General features: G+C 39.6%; 1 protein-coding gene and 1 long non-coding RNA gene across 3 annotated transcripts in view; one reads left to right on the plus strand and one right to left on the minus strand.

The window, feature by feature from the left end:
* LOC130206019 (uncharacterized) lies at positions 1 to 7314 on the plus strand. The gene is made up of 3 exons (XR_008834017.1): positions 1 to 324; positions 4642 to 4738; positions 7232 to 7314. It is a non-coding gene; the product is annotated as an uncharacterized LOC130206019 (long non-coding RNA).
* gdap2 (ganglioside induced differentiation associated protein 2) overlaps positions 5477 to 24219 on the minus strand; it is a 27938-nt gene continuing 9195 nt past the window's right edge. Inside the window, exons 3-14 of one of the 2 annotated variants that reach the window (XM_056433648.1) lie at positions 22696 to 22835; positions 22266 to 22419; positions 22096 to 22184; positions 21894 to 21970; positions 21307 to 21466; positions 19677 to 19827; positions 19474 to 19550; positions 18307 to 18383; positions 18059 to 18198; positions 13668 to 13722; positions 12237 to 12380; positions 5477 to 7532 (exon numbers count right to left, since the gene is read on the minus strand). In XM_056433648.1, the coding sequence (XP_056289623.1) occupies positions 7500 to 7532; positions 12237 to 12380; positions 13668 to 13722; positions 18059 to 18198; positions 18307 to 18383; positions 19474 to 19550; positions 19677 to 19827; positions 21307 to 21466; positions 21894 to 21970; positions 22096 to 22184; positions 22266 to 22419; positions 22696 to 22835 (1297 nt within the window). In that variant the 3' untranslated portion in view covers positions 5477 to 7499. Of the gene's footprint in view, positions 7533 to 12236; positions 12381 to 13667; positions 13723 to 16458; positions 17447 to 18058; positions 18199 to 18306; positions 18384 to 19473; positions 19551 to 19676; positions 19828 to 21306; positions 21467 to 21893; positions 21971 to 22095; positions 22185 to 22265; positions 22420 to 22695; positions 22836 to 24219 lie in introns of those variants that run through there. The other variant, XM_056433655.1, reaches the window with a different exon arrangement.

The raw sequence follows: 24219 nt of genomic DNA on the forward strand, positions 1-24219 counted from the left end.
TCTTAGTCTTATAGTTTGAGCTGAATCAGGTTCACCTGGTCCAGACCTAGAGATGCTGCTGGTGGACGCTTAGGACACACTGAGCATCTTCTTTCCTTTTGTCCCCGTGAAAGTTTTTTCAGTAATCGTTGGAGCTCGCCATGTTTTCGACGCGTTGCCATCGGGGTGATTAAGATCTGAAGTGAACCAGAGAAACTCAGCCACGCGGACGATCCACGAGCAACGATCTGTGGCTCCGACGGCATTTGCCCTTTGACCCGACCGAGGGAGCCGCCGCACGTTTGATGCCCTAAAATCATCCATGCCACATAAGTATAATGTACGGTAAGTTTACTTTGATGATGGTACCTTTGTTTACTTGTATATGATCACACTGAAGCTCCTCCTCCTGGACTTTGACTCGTGAGGCAAACTAACGAAGGAAAAAGTGTCCACGACGAGGGAATCGAGCAAGCTGCGCAAATATCACTCGCACACACACACACACACACTGATGAACGGGTCGACCGAGCACGGGCCCAAAGTGTCAAACATTAAACACCACAAAGTGACAATACAACCACAAAGACACAAAAGAAACAATAACCACACAGATACACAACAGAGACAACACATCTATAAAAACAATAGAAAGAGGCATAAGCATCACACAGCTTGTCTCTGGAGGAAAGAAGGAAACATCTTCGACATTTTCCATTGTCTTATTGGCCGCACACACACACACACACACCATCTGCCATGTAAAACAAATACCCACAGATGTCGTGCCGATCCTGATTAGAAGACGTTCTAACCCTCAACACCAGATTAATGAGACGGAACTCGTGTTCTTGAAGAAAAGAACATCGGGGTCCTCATAAATCATGAGAACACGACGGAGAGCTGGTTCCTCTTCCCCTTGTGTTCACGACGGAGAGCTGGTTCCTCTTCCCCTTGTGTTCCCCTTGTGTTCCCTTTGTGTTCCCTTTGTGTTCCCCTCGTGTTCCCCTCGTGTTACCCTCGTGTTTACATTGAGTTCCTCTTGTGTTCCTCTTGTGTTCCCTTTGTGTTCCCCTTGTGTTTACATTGAGTTCCCCTTGTGTTCCTCTTGTGTTCCTCTTGTGTTTCCCTTGTGTTTCCCTTGTGTTTACATTGAGTTCCCCTTGTTTTCCTCTTGTGTTCCTTTTGTGTTTACAGTGTGTTCCTCTTGTGTTTACATTGTGTTCCCACTGTGTAAAGTACTACTGCATCTTCAGAGGTGGAAGAAGTATTCCAATCCACCTAATTAGTACATTAATACAGTCCAGCATTACAAATTATACACAAGTAGAAACTGAGAGTAAAAACCTTTCGGTCGATCATTTATATTCTATATATAAATAATTATATTAAAAGTCTTCTGAAAGCTGCAGATCGTGGCCTGAATATGAATGTCTTCATTGATTTTAGGGACACATTTTTGTTTTTATTGCACTTTCACATTTGAATAAACTGCTTTCACTTCTTTTGCTAAAGTCCAATTATTTGCATCACAGAGCAAAATAAAATCAAAACCTTTCCTCCCCAAATTAAATCACTTTCTGTCACGCGGTGCTGCTTTCCTGCTAATTAACTAAACATGACCTGAACTATGTGTTTGTGTGAACGTTCTCCACAGTTCACGACTCGATTTTAAAGCGACGGCGTCTCATTTTAGGGGAGGAAGTTGACTCAGTCAGCAGGTGGAGGCTCAGTTTTCCTTCTCACACTCTTTGACATTCAGTCAACACACAAAGCTATAATTCTGACGTGTTGAAACTCTGCGCTGGAGGAAGATAAAGCTGCTGCAGTGAAATACAGACAGTAAAGTACAATCTTTTAGATATATTATATTATTTAAGTCTATTTAAATGTCTTTGAGATCCTTGAAAAGCGCTGGAAATACAATGTATTCTTATTTTGAATATTCTTATATTGTATTCAAGATTAAGCTAACCTGGATCCTACATTTCCCATGATGCATCTGGATCGTGTCTTTTAACAATTTTATTTTTACTAGGAAAACCCTGTATTTTAATCTCGGTGTGGAAAAAAAGCATAAGTACTTTACGTGAGTATATTTTTGCCAAAATATATATATATATATTTTTTAAAACCATTTATATATATATTCATGAAGTTTCCGTGTCTCGGGGTCTCTGCCACATCTCTTCACTGCACTCAGTTCCTCTGGTTGTATAGAAGTCTATGCTCCATGTGTTAAAGCTGCATTCTCTTTCCTGACCACCAGGGGGCGACTCATCTGGTTGTATAGAAGACTATGCTTCATGTGTTAGAGCTGCATTCTCTCTCCTGACCACCAGGGGGCGACTCGGCAGAACGGCTTTTTGAAAGTTCTCCACATCCCCTTAAAGGACTCATTAGTGCGTCCACATGGGTGGACCTTGAACTTGACCTTGAACACAAGCAGCTCCAAGGTCACGTGAGCTCTTCTGGCTTCTTCTGCTACTAATTACCGCCACAGACAGTTATTTACTGTTCCCTCATCTGGCTGTCTGACTTCTCTGAGCTTCAGGGCCCTTCAATACCGTCTGGAGGCTTCAAAGGACACGTTGAGATCCCAAAGCCATGAGCTCACTGCAGCCACGAAGACTCTCAGCCATACACGCCGACTGTAGCGCTTTACGGTTTATAAATTATTTCAATTGATGTTCAGCTAATATGTCCTTAGTTTGTTTGTGGAGCTGTAATTAAAGCTACAGCTGCTTATTTAAGCGTGAAGAGTCGGCCTTGATGTCTTTAAACACACTCCTCTAACATCTATACAACTCAAATATTAATGCTAATGTCTTTGTTTGTTCAATCCGGTAATTAAAAAGGTTTCGTGAGCCGGAATCTTGATCTGTTTTCTGTCAGCAAACACGGTGATGTTTATTTTTTGTGGGCGGAGCTTATTAGATAATCCTGGCTAGCGAGCCTGTGCATGTGGACGTAATCGTTCTCGACGTCACCGGGCTGGTTTGCGGACGGACGATTCAAAGCTGCGACTTCACAGATTTCGTCGGCGGCCATTTTGGTTTTTTTAACCCCGCAACAAGTTAACAGAGATGACCGTATGTGTGGTGGTAGTAGTAGTAGTAGTAGTGGTAGTGGTCGTATACCACCACCACTACTACTATAGTGGTAGTAGTGGTATTAGTAGTAATAGTGGTAGTAGTAGCGGTATTAGTAGTAGCGGTAGTAGTAGTAATAGTGGTGGTAGTAGTAGTAGTAGAAGTACTGGTGGTGGTGGTAGTGGTCGTATACTAGTGGTATTAGTAGTAGTAGCGGTAGTAGTAGTAATGATGGTAGCAGCGGTAGTGGTATTAGTAGTAATAGTAGTAGTAGTAATAGTGGTAGTGGTGGTGGTGGTATTAGTAGTAATGGTAGTGGTAGTAGTGGTATTAGTAGTAGTAGTAGTAGTAATGGTAGTGGTATTAGTAGTAATAGTGGTAGTGGTAGTGGTAGTAGTAGTAGTAATAGTAGTAATAGTAGTAGTAATCGTGGTATTGGTAGTAATAGTGGTAGTAGTGGTAGTGGTAGTAATAGTACTGGAAGTGGTAGTAGTAGTAGTAATAGTGGTAGTAGTAGTGTTATTAGTAGTAGTAGTAGTAATAGTGGTCGTAATAGTGGTCGTATTAGTAGTAATAGTGGTATTAGTAGTAATAGTGGTAGTAGTAGTAGTAATAGTGGTATTAGTAGTAATAGTGGTAGTATTAGTGGTAGTAGTAGTAGTAATAGTGGTAGTAGCCTTTTAACAAGTCAGCCGTCATATAATTTGTGTTGAATTCACAGTTCAACATCATCTGATGTTTCTGTTTTTATTCCAGCTGACGTGTTTCTTGGCTGTCGGCGGTTGTGACTCAACCAGCATAAGTAACATCTGCTAGTTCAAGGAATCGTCCTGCTGCTCGTACTCAAATGTGAAAATGACAAATCGTCACATTTGCATTTGTTTAGTTTTCTAGGATCAAATGTGATGTAATGAGCTGCTGCTGTGACCAATGGAGCCACCACAGACGTAAACGGCTATTATATTAATATTTAATATTTTAAAGTGACAATTCAAATTCAGGTTAAGCAAACGAATTGTGACCGTTGAACTGACACATTTCAACATTTTCTTTTCAAAGCTACGATTTTTTTATTGCTGGCCTATAATTGTTACGTGAATAATTAAATGATTAAATAATTACAAATCAAATAATTAAAGAAATTTATGAAATTAAGTAACTAAGAAACTAAATAATTAAGAAATAAAGAAATGTAAATGTTAAATTCTTAAATAATTAAAGAAATACAAGAAATTAAAATGTTAAATTAAAAAAAAAAATTTAAATAGAAAGAAATTATGTAATTTAAAAATTAGAATGTTATTAAATAAATATTAAAAACCATTGAAGCTTCCCTCTCGTGACTATTTTAGTTAATTAAGGAGTCATCACTACACTTTTTGTTTTCATGATTATCAGAACTGACTTGAATAAGCCCTGCATGTACAGTGTATTGACCTATTTGAGTTGTGTCTGTGGTGTCTGAACAGCTGCTCCCTGCCTCCCTGCTTTGACCAGCTAATCCCTGCCGGTCACACAGGGAGCCGTAGAAGATGGATTTGCTCCTCACGGCTTTCTTTTATTTCCACAGACCAGACGACGCGTCCTGCTCATCCCTCTGCTCGCTTCTTTAATCCAGGGAGAACCAATGGAGGGATTGAAAAGGTGAAGATGGTCACAGCGGGCAGGTGAAGAATATGTCACAAAAAGTCATAACATTTCAATAAATTGTCACAGAATTGAGAGAATAGTATGTTAGAAATGTCATAAAATGTGTATTTATGTCATCAAAACATCATATAAAGTATTAGTTTAGAATGCCATTAAATGTCCCAGTAAAGTACGTCATAAATATATCATACAAAAGTAATATTATAGTATCTTTTAAATAATGTCATACTGTAGGATGTCATGAACATTTAATTTTTTTAAAGCCACGCAATTGGATAGATATATACAATATTTTTGGTCCAGTCTACGAGGTCAACTTCAGAAAATATCTAGAATATCAACCAAAACTCAAGAGTAAAGGATGTCATATGTCATAAAAAAACGTCAATAAAAAGTATAGTATACTGTTATTTACAATGTGTTAATATGTCTATATAGTATTGTATAGTGACAAATGAAATATATATATAATATATATGTAATATATACTGTATATATATATCGATTTATTTATATATAAATATATATACATATAAATATGTATTTACTTATTTATACATGAATAAATATATATTTATTTATATATATGTATGTAAATATTTTTATTTATATATAAATATATATATATTATTTAGTACTTATTCACCGGCACACATATTTATATATTCATTTGAGAATCAGTCCAAAAATATATACCAATTGTATTTAAGAGATAAATTAATATTTATATATTCATGAATATCAGGACAAAGAAATAACTGCAACAGAGTATAATATTTATGAAAAAGTCATCCATAACATCAGAATTGTAGTAAATGTTAATTTATCTTTGTATTCAGCTTAATTCTTACATTTAAGACGTTTCCTCCAACAAAACTAAATTGTCTAAAAGAATAAGTTGAAAAAACATTTTAATCAGTGCGTATATATATTTATATATTAAAAAAACACAGTAAACCGTACTGCAGATCTTGAAAAAAAGATGATAATATACAATTCCAGGAAGTGAAAGTTTGGCTCGTCATTTGTATACATTCTGACATCACAGTTCTAGACTAAAATGTGTGTGTTATCTGAGGTTCTTTTCGTGTGTTTAAAAAAAAATAAAAAAATCCACAGCTGCATTTATAAGAATTAATTTTCATATTCAGACTTAAATCTGAATTATTTTTGTATAAAGCACGAGGTGAGAAAATCCACTCGTTCCTTCTTGGAGTCGTCTCACTGACTCGTATGTAGAAAAAAAGATTTAAAGACAATCGATTGATTAAAGTTTGATTTTGCCTAATTTCTAGCAAAAACATTGAGAAAAACATCCACAATTATTTAAAGATGGCCAGACGGAATTGAATGAGAACATGTGTGAATATATCAATATATATATTATATATGAAAATATATGCTCATAGATACTATATATATTCATATATATTATAAGTATATTCATATATATATGTAACATACAATATATTATTCATATATAACATATATAATATAAATATTATGTATATATATTTATGATTTTTCTCAAATTGCGGGCAGTCAAAGTAAACCATACAAAAATAATTATAAAACATTGAACAAATGAGGCACAAACAAATGTTATACTGTCTCTTTAAGGCTTAAAGGGACAGTTCCCCCCTGTAGTGCTATGCATCATGGTAAATAGCAGGTTGCTTATATTGAAACTATTTGGAAAACTCATCAGCAACATCTCTTCGTCTCTTTTCCAGAAGTCCGACCCCGTTACTCAAGAGAACATTAATTTTCATATTTGGGGTGAACTGTACCTTTAAAAAAAAAAGAGCAACCGTAAATCTGCAGACAGGAAGCAGCTTGAAGAAAGATTTAAAAACAGCTCTGTCTTCGGCAGATGAGACCTTTACGACCGATTCTCATTTATTTAGATTATTAATGTGTGGATTCCATTAATGTATTACTTTATTGTTGAATCTGTAAAGTTCTCTGCGGTGATGTCCCAAAATAAACGTTGTGCAACCAAAAAGAAACTAACTCATAACAATATAAAAACAGACATTTCCTGTTGATTGACTGATCCGTGAAGTGTTTTTTTATGGGAACTCTTTACAATATTTAGTGACAGAAACACACCCTAAAGAGAGAAATTACAAAACCTCCCATGAAAACGCAAATGTTCACCAAAAACATTTTGTGAAACGGGCCGATTTGGCGGGAAAGAGAGGTGCCGCTTCCAGTCTTTATGCTAAGCTAAGCTAACAGTGGTCTGGGCGTGGCTTCATATTTAATCATACCATTGTGAGCGGGATTCATTTCCTCATCGAAGTCGAGGAGAGAAAGAAAATAAATCGATATAAGAGTCGCTATGTGGATAAACTTTGTGATGTCACGACACCGAGCTCACCGATGTTTTTTTACCGATTGAGGCCGCGGAGACGCGCCGACGTGGGAATTTCCAGCTTTGGATCGGGTAAAACTTTCCTCTTGCTCCAGCATTTATTTTGTATATACACTTTTTTGTATTCACTCAGATGGCCGTCCGATACGACCGCCACGCCGGAAAGAAGCGTTGCGCAAAACCGTCGAAAGAAACCGTCATTTAGGGATGTTTGAGGGAACTGCAGAATAAGAAATCTGGGTGAAAAAAGGCGTAATCCAGAAGAACGAGAACCACCACCGGTCTGCTGGAGCGGGTCCCTCCCACACGGCGCCTCAGAAGAGGTGGTGATGCGTTCAGGGCCACGCGGGCAACAAGGCGTCCATTAAATGGCTTCCGCTCGACGGGCTGACGGCACCCCCTCATGACTGGGAGCGTTGGTACGGTCCATTCACCTGGAGGAGAAAATATATATGTATTCTATAGTAGTATAAGTACGTAGAAATATAATTATTTATATATATACACACATATGTATACATATATATATACACTACCGTTCAAAAGTTTGGGATCACTTAGAAATGTCCTTATTTTTCAAAGAAAAGCATTGTTTTTTTCAATGAAGATAACATTAAATCAATCAGAAATACACTCTATACATTGTTAATGTGGTAAATGACTATTCTAGGTGGAAACGTCTGGTTTCTAATGAAATATCTCCAGAGGTGTATAGAGGCCCATTTACATCAACTATCACTCCAGTGTTCTAATGGTACATTGTGTTTGCTAATCGCCTTAGAAAACTAATGGATGATTAGAAAACCCTTGTGCAATTATGTTAGCACAGCTGAAAACTGTTTTGCTGATGAGAGAAGCTATCAAACTGGCCTTCCTTTGAGCTAGTTGATTATCTGGAGCATCACATTTGTGGGTTCGATAAGACTCTCAAAATGGCCAGAAAAAAAGAACTTTCATGTGAAATTCGCCAGTCTATTCTTGTTCTTAGAAATGAAGGCTATTCCATGCGAGAAATTGCAAAGAAACTGAAAATTTCCTCCAGCGGTGTGTACTACTCCCTTCAGAGAACAGCACCAACGGGCTCTAACCAGAGCAGAAAGAGAAGTGGGAGGCCCCGTGCACAACTCAGCAAGAAGACAAGTACATTAGAGTCTCTAGTTTGAGAAATAGACGCCTCACAGGTCCTCAACTGGCAGCTTCTTTAAATGGTACCCAAAACGCCAGTGTCAACGTCGACAGTGAAGAGGCGACTCCGGGATGCTGGCCTTCTAGGCAGAGTGGCAAAGAAAAAGCCATATCTGAGACTGGCCAATCAAAAGAAAGGATTGGTATGGGCAAAAGAACACAGGCATTGGACAGAGGAAGATTGGAAAAAGGTGTTCTGGACAGATGAATCCAAGTTTGAGGTGTTTGGATCACACAGAAGAACATTTGTGAGACGCAGAACAGGTGAAAAGATGCTGGAAGAGTGCCTGACACCATCTGTCAAGCATGGTGGAGGTCATGTGATGGTCTGGGCTGCTTTGGTGCTGGGAAAGTGGGAGATTTGTACCAGGTAAAAGGGATTTTAAATAAGGAAGGCTATCACTCCATTTTGCAACGCCATGCCATACCCTGTGGGCAGCGCTTGATTGGAGCCAATGTCCTCCTCCAACAGGACAATGACCCAAAGCACACCTCCACATTGTGAAGAACTCTTGAGGGAAGAAGCAGGCAGCTTGCTGTCTGTAATGGAGTGGCCAGTCACCAGATCTCAACCCCATTGAGCTGTTGTGGGAGCAGCTTGACCGTATGGTCCTCAAGAAGTGCCCATCAAGCCAATCCAACTTGTGGAGGTGCTTCAGGAAGCGTGGGGTGACATTTCAACAGATTACCTCAACAAATTAACAGCTAGAATGCCAAAGGTCTGCAATGCTGGAATTGCTGCAAAAGGAGCACACACACTTCCTCCATTAAAGACTCAGAAGGTTTTTCATCGTATGAACTTAATAACTTGTAACATCGTGACCAGCAGATTGTCTTCAGACTGAAGTCTCACACAAGATGATAATTATTCATTATTTATCCAGCAGAGCGGCGTCACACCTCCAGGAAACACCCGTCATCTCTCACTGCAGCAGGAGAACACGCCTCACAGGTGACTCGCGCTCACCTGCTCCTCTCGGTGGGATACTTCATTATATAACCTTTTAACGCCGTGTCGCTCACACGTTAGCAAACAGTGGCTTCACCTGAGGACCGGCGTCTAGCTGCTGGAGCGGGGCGCCATGTTGTAGTTGTTAAACAGCCTGCAGCCGGAAAACTGGTTAAAGAAAACAACAACGCTGAGAGAGTCACTGCTGCTCTAATGTTTACTGATGGAACGCAGAGGAGCTCATTCACTGATCAGCCAATCAGAGACAGACGTTACTGCAACCCCCCCAACCGGATCAGACCACTGGTTTTTATAGGTATATGAACACACACACAAACACACATATATATATATATATACATATACATATATAAACAAATACATATTTATATATGTATATATATATACATACATATTTATATATGTATATATATATATATATACACATACATATATATATATATATATATATATACACCCCCCGACTAAAACATTGATTTCTCGGTGGTCTTCTAGCTCCGTGTTTGGTCTCCTCCCCCAGAGGGATGCAGCTCCTCTAGCAGCCCACTGCTCCTCTGGTCATCACAATCACACCCAATGCAAGCTTTAAAGAGTCCTGACCGCCTGCACGTGTGTCCTGCACATGTTCCCTCCTTCAAGGGAACGAGAGGAATCACCATTTCCTGGAACCCGGCACCAGAACTGCACAGCAGACTATTTTGGGGTGAGAGCAACGGGGTGCCGGTAGCGTGTTGTTGCCCGGTTGGCTGAAACAGGCTGAAGTCCTCCTCCTCCTCGGAGGCCGGTCCGTTGTGTTCTCATAAAGCCGAACCAAGTATTTGAGGTTGACCTAAAAATAAAGTTTCTGATGAGTAAGCAAAAGCCTTTTGGGAACGCCGCAGGGCTTTTTTGGTGTTTTTTCCACCCTGCACTTCGCCTCTCAGGCCGTTTACTGCCTCAAGGCCGAAACGCTGTGAAGACGTTTAAACAAACCCCGAAAACAGACGACATCGTTCAGCCCAGTACGGTATCAACGTTCTTAAATCTCTAAAATCAACCCAAAAAAGCCTCGAGACAAAAGAATATATATATATATATATATATATATAAAAATTGTCATATAAACATTTAAATAAATATGTATTTAAATATATATTTAAACAAATATATATATATCAATATATATCTTGATATATATATATATATCAATATATATAATAATATAAATATTTATTTAAATATAGATATTTATACATCCAATCTTAATCAAATGGTAAATGGGCCATTCAACAACAAAATACAAAATTAATAAAGTTTTGGGACTTGATCAAACCTGCAGGATCTGGTTCCTCCTCATAGATTGTTACCAGCAATAAAGACGGAAGTCTGAAAACATAGTTTCCATCTGTGCCCACGTGCAGTCCAACCGACTCAAATCTATTTCAAAGGGATATTCAACTTAAACTGCTCCCGATGTTAAAACGCGTGAAGCGTGAATCTCAAAAATACACACACACACACACACAGAGGGAGAATCAGACGCCAGCCGATCACGGATCATTAGGAAGACCAAACACCAGCACTGGGGCTTTTTGATGAAGCTGACCTTTTCACTTTAAAGGAGCAGCTGGCTTTAATTCAGTCCCACTGCAGCTCGTCTCTCAGCGGTCAGATGTCTCACAGCCCCCAAGTTCAATCACAGCTATCGATACCGGCGACTTTAATTAACTTCACAAGGGAAACATGCAGCGCGACCTGGACGACCGCACGCCAACTGATTGATCGCTGAGGATTCTGGAAAATGCGCACAAAATAAACAAGTCGCGAGCTGATTGTTATCCCCGTCTCCCTTCCTGCTCTGGTTTACGTCGAGTGGAGATAAAAGAAAAGTCGTTCAGTCCTCAGTGAACGGCTGATGAATTGAGATCGGAATATAACAGGCTTCAGTATTTAGATGTTGAAGTCTGCGAGAGGTTACACTTCCATTAAAACACAATGAGCCGGAGAGCAGAGGAGAGGCAATGAAGTATAGAACTGGAAATGTAGTCACACACAAGGAACTCTTCTGGTTGTATAGAAGTCTATGCTTCATGTGTGTTAACGCTGCATTCTCTCTCCTGACCACCAGGGGGCGACTCCTCTGGTTGTATAGAAGTCTGCTTCACGTGTTAAAGGTGCATTCTCTCTCCTGACCACCAGGGGGTGACTCCTCTGGTTGTATAGAAGTCTATGTGTCATTTGTTAAAGCTGCAATCTCTCCTGACCACCAGGGGGCGTCTCTTCCGGTTGTATAGAAGTCTATGCTTCATGTGTTAAAGCTGCATTCTCCCTCCTGACCACCAGGGGGCGACTCCTCTGGTTGTATAGAAGTCTATGCTTCATGTGTCAAAGCTGCATTCTCTCTCCTTACCACCAGGGGGCGCCTCCTCTGGTTGTATAGAAGTATATGCTTCATGTGTTAAAGCTGCATTCCCTCTCCTGACCACCAGGGTGCTACTCCTCTGGTTGTATAGAAGTCTAAGCTTCATGTGTTAAAGCTGCATTCTCTCTCCTGACCACCAGGACAAATGATGGTCCATGTGGAGTAAAACAGACCATGAAGCAGGGTGTGGTTTGGGGCGGGGCTAAGGTGATTGACAGGTCTCTTACCAGAGACGTATATGGTTTCTTCATGTCACTTCTCCTCCGTCTACATATGGTCACTTCATCCAAGATGGCGCCGACCAAAACTCAGAAGTCGAGGCTTCGTAACAACATGCCCACTTCTCATCAACAATCTATTTAATTTCCTCAAAAAGGTATTCATTACAAAAGGTCCATATTTAAGGCAGCACACTTTATATTTCCCGTACTTTTAGACAGAAACAAGATGTCCGACGCCTTCTTCCTCTCTGATGCAACATTCGTGTCGCGCTGCCGTCGGGTCCGACACGAGGACTCTGATACCCGCCGTGCAGCCGCATAGGAGCAGCAGCAGGTTATAGATTACACGTCAATGATTTACCCGGGCGTCGTAGTCCAGGACGAACGGGGGGATGTCGACCTGCTCCGGCCTCATGCAGGTGAAGAGCTGCTGCAGGGTGTCCAGGTAGCGCACCTTGTCCTTCACCCCCGACACGCTGAAGGTCGTGAAGAACCACGTCGAGACCTGGAGTGAGGGAAAGAATAAGTTATTTGTTTAAGACACAACTAGGAACACAATATTACAGATAAAGACGAGATGCATCTAAACGTTAAAAGGTGCGGACGTTGTTATCGGTGGAATCGCTCAATGTAAACGGTTATGAGCCAAAACATGAACAAATTCAGTTACAAACTAGAACGGGCACTCGGTAGAGCGCATACTTTCGGCGCAGCCACATGTTGGCATTAGTTGCATGCCAACTGGATAAAAATTGACCGCGCTATGGTAAAAAGAATATTTTGACCTTTTCATGACCTCGACCTTTGACCTGATCAATCCCAAAATCTAATCAAATGGTCCCCGGATAATAACCAATCATCCCACCAAATTGTATGCGATTCGGTTTAATACTTTCTGAGTTATGCGAATAACACACAAACACGCACACATACAAATAAATAAATACACGGCGATCAAAACATTACCGTCCGCATTTTCAATGCGAAGGTAATAAAAAAAACACTTCTATAACCAACGATTCCACTTTCACTTCCTCCTGAAATTAATTTTTCTAAGACTTGGTGGCAGGAATGTATTGACCTTATTCTTTGCGGCAAATTCTATTCGTATTTGCGCTTTAAAGGGGAAATACGCCGACTCTGACTAGCGTTGACAACGTCGTCATCCTTCACTTTAGAGAAGGCGTTATTAAGTTTTAATAACGTGAGGCTATAAGCACATACGGAGTCGTTTTGCGATTACTTTTACTAAAAAGAGTGTTCACAGTAAAGCACTGTATCTTTAATAAGTTAAATCAAAAACCACTAATTTGGTGATAGCTAGCAGCTAAGTGGTAGCCAACTAGCAGCTAACTAGTAGATACTTATCAGCTAACTGACAGCTAACTAGCAGCTAACTAGCAGCCAACTAGCAGCCAACTAGCAGCTAACTGACAGCTAACTAGCAGCCAACTAGTAGATCATTATCAGCTAACTATCAGCTAACAAGCAGCCAACTAAAAGCTAACTAACTGCTAACGAGCAGCTAACAAGCTAGCTATTAGTTAACAGACAGATGGTTAGAGAGCGAATAAAACCAACCTAATATTCATAAATTTCAACTCTGTTTAACTTTGTCTACCCTTCTAAAAGTGAGATAATGTTTCCTCTAAGTTCCTCAAAGTATCATCCGGTAGCTAAACTCTAATAACGAATACAAATCGCCGGGCGAAAAGTGGGCGGGGCATCAGAAAAGGTAAACACGCCGATATTTATTGATCCTCGAAAGCCGGACGAGACGTGGTCTTCTCACCTTGGAGCGGAACGTCGGATGCACGAAGTAGAAGGCCTTCAAATTCTTCTTGAACCTGCAACAGAGGAACAGAAGAACCTTCAGGAGAACCTTCAGGGGAACCTTCAGGGGAACGACTCAGGATCACAGCCACAAGTCAGAACCGGATGTCCAGGGTTTCCTTTATGCTAATGTGTGTCTGCGTTCTCTACCCATGTGTCATGTTGGACAGATGTTTTCATCTCCATGATGTCACGGGCCAGAGGTGAGGATCGGAACAGACCGAGACCAATCCAGCCCCACTCACACACCTCGCTCTCAAGACCCCCCCCCCCCCCCCCCCCCGGAGGTGTCGATTCCCCATTTTCCAGCCACTTCCCCCTCGGTGCGAGGCTGCAGGTCTCGGTCCACTGGAGTCAGAAGAGACCACATCGGACCCCCGAGGTCACCAGAACCAGGGAGAGCCAATCGAACCGGTAATGCCTCAATAATTGGGAGCACACTCCCTTGTTCTGACACACACACACACACACACACACGCACGCACACGCACACGCGCACGCACGCACACGCACGCACGCACGCACGCACACGCACGCACGCACACGCACACGCACACGCACACGCACACGCACACACACGCTTTTGGGAAACTTCAGTGCGCTCATCGTTTTGGCTTCAGCATCTGCAGCCAATCAGCAGCTCGACGGCAAGAACGTCGCCGGACGAGCGAGGCCGACGTCCTCGGGCCAAAAGAGCGCCGGCCCCTTCGAGGCGCGAGGAGAAACTTTTAATAAACGTTCACAAATGTAAAATTGCGTTGGTGTGAAACGTGAGCCACGAACATGATCGGAAACAGACTTCAGGGTGAGTCACAACGAGGGAGAGGGTTCCATTCCCGGCGGAGCCTCCGGCCGCCGCCACGGAGTGGCGAGAAACAACAGATACAAATCAGCCGTTTCTAAACGTCTATTAGTCGTTAAAAATAAACTATATGGAGAAGTCTCTTGAACACAGTGACATTACATATTACTTCACTTTCCTCTGGATGTATAGGAGTCTATGATTCATGTGTTAAATCTGCATTCTCTCTCCTGACCACCAGGGGGCGACTCCTCTGGTTGTATAGAAGTCTATGATTCATGTGTTAAATCTGCATTCTCTCTCCTGACCACCAGGGGGCGACTCCTCTGGTTGTATAGAAGTCTATGATTCATGTGTTAAATCTGCATTCTCTCTCCTGACCACCAGGGGGCGACTCCTCTGGTTGTATAGAAGTCTATGCTTCATGTGTTAAAGCTTCATTCTCTCTCCTGGCCACCAGGGGCGCCTCCTCTGGTTGTATAGAAGTCTATGCTTCATGTGTTAAAGCTGCATTCTTTCTCCTGACCACCAGGGGGCGACTCCTCTGGTTGTATATAAGTCTATGCTTCATGAGTTAAAGTTGCATTCTCTCTCCTGACCACCAGGGGGCCCCTCTGGTTGTATAGAAGTCTATATAGTGACTACTTCTCTTGATGTATTCCCTCAGTAAACATTGTCAACATGAGTTTATGTCTCAGTCTCTAGTTTCTCGTCTTCTTCTATCCAGCATGATGTCATCATTTAGGACTTGATGGTCTGTAGAGTCAACAGAGTGAACAGTTGTGATGGTAAACGGGGTTTCCCTCCTCCCACGAAGGGGAAGTTGAGTGAAGGCGTCTCCGGGCCCAGGTGTGTGTTCCGCCTCTTCATCTCCGCCGTGTGACTGAAACAACCAGCAGACGACTTCGACGCCCGTGAGCGACTTGTTTGTCTTGTAAAGAAACCATCAGGAATATATATATATATTTATACGTTTTAAGTCTCATTAACTGTATTCTCCAGAAAGATGAGTCAAAGCCGACTGGGGCGACTCAAAGTGAAGCGCGGGGGTGTCCAGGTGCGTCATGACTGCGTGGACTTTCCCACCGACAGGAAGCGGTTGCTGGTCTGAACCCACCGAGGAGTTCCTCTTGAAGTACGCTAGAAGAATACTACATCATTTATACTTTCACTATGAATCACAACACATCTCTTCCCAGTTGTTTTCAGAATCGATTTAGCCTTTTCTTTTTTAAATTATTATTCAAATTTATATTTCATCTCAATGATTGTTTCTCATCCATATTTACACAATATTTTTTTTTCTTCTTTATATATACTCATATATATATATATATATATATTAGGGCTGTCAGCGTTAACGCGTTAATCTATGCGATTAATTTGGCCTCGATTAACGCACTAAAATATTTTAGCGCAATTAACGTAACTTTGTTTACTTCCGGTGTGCGTTGAAGTTTTTTCACTCCCCTGAGTGTCAAACCGCGGCAGTACGGTTTAACACTGTTTCCGTTTTTAAAACAATTATTTCTCCGCGAAAATAAGGAGCATAAATCAGTTTAACTCGTGGATGAATCAGTCGGGTTTCCTCCTGCTCTCCTTCCTCCCGTCTCCCCCTCTGACACACAGAGGAACGGAGGGGCGACGTGTCGGGGGACGCGGCGCGGAAAGAACTCGTCACACGAAACCTTCACCGTGATTGGTCAATCCGTTTGTCTGTCAACATTTTGCGAAAAAAACAACCAATGAACACTCAGTAAATCACAAAGGACCTCCCACCTCACAGGTAAGGTTTGTTGTGGCTGGATTTCTTCCTTTTTGGTCCATTCTAACTAATCTCTTAACCTGATGCATATAATCTTGTATCTCTCTCCTATCTGACTGCTGGTGAGACGCCACAGGATACTCACCCTCTGGACCTCAGTAATCACCCACAGGACACAGAGAGTTTGGATCAGAGTTCAATTCACGTAGATTTATTTGTAACCAACAGTTTCACAAATAAACCTGGTCTGGGTATTAAAGACAACGACCTCCCTCCACATCTGTCTTTCCCAACCCCCGAACAAACACACTGACATATTATTTATACATCAGCCTCAATGCAGGTGCCGCCTCCGTCCACTCCCTCATTACATATTAGTTCTCGTCACTCAGTGTGACCTCGGTGTGACCTCAGTGTGACCTCAGTGTGACCTCAGTCCCAGTCCAAGCCGGTTACTTTAAGGAATGTGAGGTTCTTGCTGACGTCTGCCCCCTCGTCTCTCTTATCGTTATTGTGTCTGAGCCTCCTGGTCCTCTCTGCAGTCTCCTCTCTACCGGTTCAGACTGGAGCAGCACAAGGCCGCTGGGTCTGTCTCTGTCTGGCGTTGTTGACCCTTGTCTGAGGGAGAGAGCTGTGTGTGCCCTCTTAATCATCTTTGTAGATGTCATTTAAGCCTAATATAACATAATGTAAAAGTTTAATACACCCTATGTATATATGTTGTGGAAACACATAATTTGAAACATTTTACCCACCACAGGCTCATTAGCAGCCTGTCAGTCAGAGAGCAGAGAACACGGCACCAGGACAACTGAGCCTCATTGAATAGAGCTGAGATTGTTCTGGAATGTTTGATGTAGAACACGGGGGTATGTGTCATATGCAAACGCCTTTAAAAGGTGAATTTACATTTGTTTGTAAAATGTATAAAATGAGCCCAGCCTCCAGAGGGTTAACGTGACATATGTGAATGTCAGTCAGTCACCAAGGCCACTGGTTCTGCTGTTCAGTGGTAAAGATGACAGGACCAATGGGGTCTCTATATACTTCTTCTTTTTTTACTAATCTGATGTTTCACTTTAGAAACAATTTATCATCCACGATATTAAATACCTCGCCGGCACTTTATAGGTAGGAGCCTCTTTGAAAACAGCTCTGTGTGAAGTTTGGTCTTTAAAAAGAAGAAAGAAAAATAACTTTTAATCGCGATTCATGAATTTCAAAATGTGCGATTAATTCGTTACTTTTTTTTAATCGATTGACAGCCTTAATATTTATATATTTGTATATTTGACGAAAATGTCCTTTTTCCACGAACATTTCTGCTAAAAACTAAAAGTGGTTTCTGAAAAGTTGATGTCAGAGCGGTGATGTCAGAGCTGTGATGTCAGAGCTGTGATGTCAGAGCTGTGACATCAACTTTTCATTCTGGAATAAAAGATGAAGGACAATTAAACCTTCAGAATATTGAGATGAAAAACAAACGATTGACTTCATGTGCGGCATGAACACACACACACATTATCGCATGAACACACACACTTCATGTGTGGCGTGAACACACAAACACACACTATGGCATGAACACACACACACTTCATGTGCGTCATGAACACACACACGGCGTCATAACATAACAGTAATAAAGGTGTAACTCTGGTTCTATGAGTAAAACCACCAGGTACTCAGAGCAGCTATACAAGGTAACAGAGAATACTCGTATAATAAAGAATACTTATATAATAAATAATATATAACAGGAGTGTTTTTTGAGTCGACTCACTTGGCGTCAACGATGTCGTGGAGGTTCTTCAGGAAGTCGGCGTCCAGGTGGTTGTGCTCGCCGGTCAGCGTGTGGAAGTAAACCATCACGTACTCCTTCACGGCGATGTGGTCCATGACGTGGATGAAGTACAGCAGCGCCTGCACACACACACACACACACGCGCACACACACACATACCAAACACACCTCAGATTGATTTGAACATGAGCCCAAATACTTTTATATTGAAATCCGCATTCCGTTACCTTTTCGATGTCGATGATGGTCACTGGGATGTTTCGTCCAACCAGAACCACCACGGTGCGGCCACACATGTCCACACCTGGACACACACACACAGTTGTGTGTTTTTTTTCCTCCAGCATTTGGACATTTTTCAGAGTATAATTAAAATGTGTTCAACGTCACCAGAGATTTAATGAATTTAATTAAAACCTGCAGCCAGTCGATAATTGATCGAGTTACTTAAATTAAACAGTTTTGATGATCATTAATCACCTAAATTATTTTCTGTTTTATATGATTCTCGATTGCATCATTTTATTACTTTTGGTTAAACAAAACTATATTTAATTATGTTAAAGATTAAAACAAAAAGTATATATAATTCTGTGTATATATATATATATATACGTACATATATTTAAATTTATATAGAAATGCAATAAATATATATATTTAAATAGAAATGTATATATATATATATAATCTTTAGATTGTTTTCATACATTTGGTTAAATTAGTTTTAGGCTATTTATTGTCTTTAATTTCCATTAAATATTATTGATATTCAAATTAAAACATTTTGGAATTTGATTTGCATATTTAGAGTTTAAATATGCAAATTATGCAGATTAGAGATTAAAGTTCTTATTTTTTTTCTGAGGGGATTTAGGATTGCTCAGAAAAACAGCCAAAACAAAAAGAATATTCTCCATGTTTTTAGAACTAAAATATTGTTTAAATTACTTTTGGTGAATTTAGGAGAAATCTGCAGAATAAAATGAGTAGTTCAATAAATCTCAAAATGTGAATTTTTAAATATTTCTTTAAAGTGAATAAAAACGGACCAAAACTCTAAATTGACAAAAGCATGAAACACATTTGTTTGCCTGTCGTGTCTTTTCTATGTATCCCACCTGAGGTCATGAGCAATCTGACCTTTAACCCTTACGACCACATCACTGGGAGCTGAGCTGTTGGACAACACTGCCCCCTGCTGGCCACGAGACCAAACTGCACCTCGCAACGGCTGCGATTCATTTAATGAAACAAAGAAAGTTTCTGGCTGCTTTCTCAGCGTTGTGTTCAAAGATGTGGGAAAAAGTAAGTTACCGATTGAAGTGTCACACACACACACACACACGCATTAAGGCCACACACACACACATTAACACCACACACACACTCACCAGTTTGATACAAGGCTTTCAGTGCAGCGACGTCCGACAGGTCCTCTGCTCTCGCCCGACACAGCCAGCGACCGTAACTGCAGGACACACACACACAATCAAATCTCTGAACCGTGTCAAATATATATGTATATTATTTATTATTGTATAAGTTGCCTGGGATGCTTCGAAACCTAAAAAGGTTGTCGATTTTGGACCCTTACTTCCTCTGGTGCTGTTTCAAGATGGCCGCCTCCGACATCTGCCCCTGCAGGATCTGTTTGCGCTGCTTGTCCACGTCGCCCTCCATGCGGGCGAAGGCGTGGTTGCCCACCTGGCCCAGGTCGGCCCTCAGGCTCTCCTCCTCAGAGTCATCTGCAGAGACCAACGGGAACTTTCATTGGCTTTTCAAAATAAATCCATGAAAACAGTAATAAAACAAAAGGGAAAGCTTCACTTTATTGCTCTTTATTGTCCAAATGTTGTCAAACTGAAAGTCGTCATCGGTCTGAATTCAGATTAAACTCAGTGTGTCTATAGATTATATAGATTGATTGATCTTGGACTAGAGGCAAACAAATATCAAAAAAATTAAATTAAGATACCTAGTCTTATAAAAGATTGCTGAAGCACATTAAGTGACTCCTCTAATGCCGGGTAAAAAATTAAATTATATATATATAGATATAAAAGAAGAATATATATATATAAACATTATATAAAATGATATAGATAAATATATAATTCTGATTTATTGCTGATTATGGCTTACAGCTTAAGAAAACTCAAATATCCTATCTCTAAATATTAGAATATCATGAAAAGTATACTAGTAGGGTATTAAACAAATTTTACTTGGTCTGAGGAAATATTAAAATTTTATGAGATAGGATTTTATTCTATAATCAGCAATATATAAAATGAAATATATTGCATTACAGAAAATAATATATATACAAAATTATATGTATCAGAAACAAAAGAATATATAAATATATATAAAATTATATATTTATAAAATGATGTATATATATAAAATCATATATAATTTAAAAAAAAATATATTAATATATTAAAAATGAAATTATATATATACATAAAAGATAGAAACAATATATGTATATATATATCTATATAAAAAAGAAAAGAATATATATATATATACTGTATATATATATACAGGACTGTCTCAGAAAATTAGAATATTGTGATGAAGTTCTTTATTTTCTGTAATGCAATTAAAAAAACAAAAATGTCATGCATTCTGGATTCATTACAAATCAACTGAAATATTGCAAGCCTTTTATTCTTTTAATATTGCTGATTATGGCTTACAGCTTAAGAAAACTCAAATATCCTATCTCTAAATATTAGAATATCATGAAAAAGTATACTAGTAGGGTATTAAACAAATCACTTGAATTGTCTAATTAACTCGAAACACCTGCAAGGGTTTCCTGAGCCTTGACAAACACTCAGCTGTTATAAATCTTTTTTTTTACTTGGTCTGAGGAAATATTAAAATTTTATGAGATAGGATTTTAGAGTTTTCTTAAGCTGTAAGCCATAATCAGCAATATTAAAAGAATAAAAGGCTTGCAATATTTCAGTTGATTTGTAATGAATCCAGAATGCATGACATTTTTGTTTTTTTAATTGCATTACAGAAAATAAAGAACTTTATCACAATATTCTAATTTTCTGAGACAGTCCTGTATAAGAAGACAAAAATGTATATACATATATTAAGAATAAAATAATATACAATATATATAAAAATATATATGTATGAAATAGAAAAAAGTATATATATTTAAAAGAAAGAAAGAAAAGAATATCTATGTATAAAAGTACCTTCCAGGGTTCCTGGTTTCTCTGCGATGCGGATCTGCCTCTCGGGGACCACGGGTTCCCCCTCGGTGTTGCCGATGTCGGCCGGGATGAAGGGCAGAGAAACCTTCTCCTCTTCCTCAGAGCGAGGGAAGTACAGAGGGAGCAGCTTCCTGTACACGGACTGAACACACACCCACACACCCACACCCACAACTATGAATACATAAAAATAAAATATATAGAAACACAAATAAATATATAAATAAATAGAAATACACACAAACACATGTTGTGAGTAACATCATTAGCCAGAAATGATGAATAAATATAATACTAATAAAATCATCAACATCATTAAAAATAAATTTGAATTAAATATTATAAAAGATAATTAATGAAAAATTAAATATAGAGAAACACAAATAAATATAAAAATAACTAAATACAAATTAATTAATAAAAATAATTTAAATAAAAATAATACAGAATAGATAAATAGTTAAATGATAAAATACTGTAAAAAAATAAAAATAAATACAATAATCATGAATTCCTTTCATGAATACACTTTTTTCAGTTGTTCATACTGCGATTAATGTGACACACACCTCCTCTGAGTCCGACACGGCGAACACCACGGCCTCCAGGCTGTTGCCGTGACTCTCCAGGAACCTGCGCACCGTTCCTGAAAACAGAGAAACACACGCACACGCACAAATTAAGAATTTCCATGGACTGCAAAAACAGAACGTTTTTCTACAGCACAAGTTTTTGAACGAATAAAAAGCTTTGTGTGTGTGTGTGTCTCACTGAAAGCGATGTGTGTGGCGTCCTCCAGTGGGTAACCTCTCTTGGCCGTGCTCACCACACAGAGGCCGACGGACGCCATCGACTGTTCTCTGAGGAGACAAGAAGAACCACAACGTTCACACCAAACTATGCACGACCCGACCCCCCCCCCCCCTCCTGGGGGTCCTTACGCGGCCAGCTGCATGGTGTTGCGGTAGCAGCTGAACAGCGAGCTCTCGGCCGCCGTGCGGTACTTGGCTTTGTACTTGGGCCCCACGGTGTGGATGATGAACCGAGCCGCCAGGCTGAAGCCTTTGGTGAGCTTCGCCTCGCCGGTCCGGCATCCTGCACACAGGGAATGCACGTTATTATATATATATATTTTTATTGTTGTTGTTATTATAATTATTTCAACAACATTATTGCATATAAGATGTATTATTATTACTATTATATTAACATTACATATATGTTATTATTATTGTTGTTATTATTTCAACAACATGTAATAAAGAAAAAAAACATTTACAGGAAACATATCGAAATACAATTAACAAACTAGATGCATAAATAAAGTAAATGCGTAAAATATGTTCTTAATGTTCATTATTATTGTTGTACCTTTAAGTTTGACCAGCTCGTCCTTCAGCTCCGGCCCCGCCAGCCGGTGCACGCTGTCCGACACGAGGTTCTTATCGCCCAGAGACTCGTTGCTGGTGTTCACGATGGCGGTGCAGTTCAGCAGGGCCACGTCATCGCAGCTGGTGAGAGATGGGGGGGGGGGGGGGAATTAGAATTGTTTTATTCATACAAAGCATCACTTTAATTAAAGAAAATGTATTATAGAATAATTTTTTATAATCGTTTTATTTGTGCAAAGCATTACATTTAAATAATTAAATTATTTTAGAAAAAAGCATATTTATTTTTTTATGCAAAGCATCAGTTTTAATTATTTAAATGTATTTTATTTGAGAAAAAAAACACATTATAATTGTTTCTTTCATGCAAAGCATCACTTTTAAATAATGATTATAATTTTATTTTAGATTAAAAAAACATTTTTACAATATTTTAATTTATGCAAAGCATCTTTTACATTTTTTAAAATGTATTTTGCTTTAGAAAATAAACTTTTTATAATTGTTTTATTTGTGCAAAGCATCTATTTTAATTAATGAAAAAATATTTTAGAATTTTTTATAATAGTTTAATTTATACAAAGCATTACTTTTAATTAATGAAATTATTTTATTGTTGAAAGAAAAGTGTTATATTCTAATGTCAACTTCCAGCTGGGTGACGGCACACAGACATCGAGCCAAAGTTAAGAAGCTTCATTAACTACTAAAGAACTATGAGGAAGTTATGTATTCAGTCACAAGTTCAGCAGCCAATAGGAAGAGGCTCCGCCCCTCTATCTCTCAACGAGTAACAGTGAGGAATAGGGATGGGCATCGAGAACCGGTTCTGTTTTAGAACCGGTTCCCAGTGAACCGATTGTTTGGGATCGTCAGCCACATTCCTTAACGGTTCTGCTAACGGTTCTCTGTGGCATTGCGCATGCGCGAACTTTTTTTGTATCTTCTTCAGACTGCAGCAAACATGGCAACTAGGCAGAAGCGTTCTAAAGTTTGGCTCTATTTCACACGACAAAATGACAACTACGCCACTTGTAACGTGTGTAAAAAGTCTATTTGAAGAATATGAAGAAGCATTTGAACACAGCGTGGAATTAAATGACAGGAATGTCATGTGTTCGATGCAGCAGCTCAGCTAACGCCGGCTTCATCTCTTTCTGTCCAAGGTAAACTCCTCAGAAGTGATCACAACCACTCACTGTGTGAAGCCATTTGCCTTTATTGTGTGGAGTCGATCAAGTTATCTTCTGTCCTTCGTTTGAAGCATACATTTGAGCTCCGGCATTGGTCTCCCATTATTGATCACTTGATTGATTGAAAGTCCAGTTTTGAGAAATGTTTGATCGTAACGGTGTTAATGATCGGAGGGCGTGTGTTATCAGCAAACGTTCGCGTTGTCGTGTTAACCCATTATTAAACTGAGCATATCGATTTTTAACCCATTATTAAACTGAGCATATAGCTACGCTAGCTTAGCTCCAGAATCTTCCATTGTCAGCCCCCT

This window comes from Pseudoliparis swirei, chromosome 2 (assembly GCF_029220125.1).
Source record: "Pseudoliparis swirei isolate HS2019 ecotype Mariana Trench chromosome 2, NWPU_hadal_v1, whole genome shotgun sequence".
NCBI classification, from domain to species: Eukaryota; Metazoa; Chordata; class Actinopteri; order Perciformes; family Liparidae; genus Pseudoliparis; species Pseudoliparis swirei.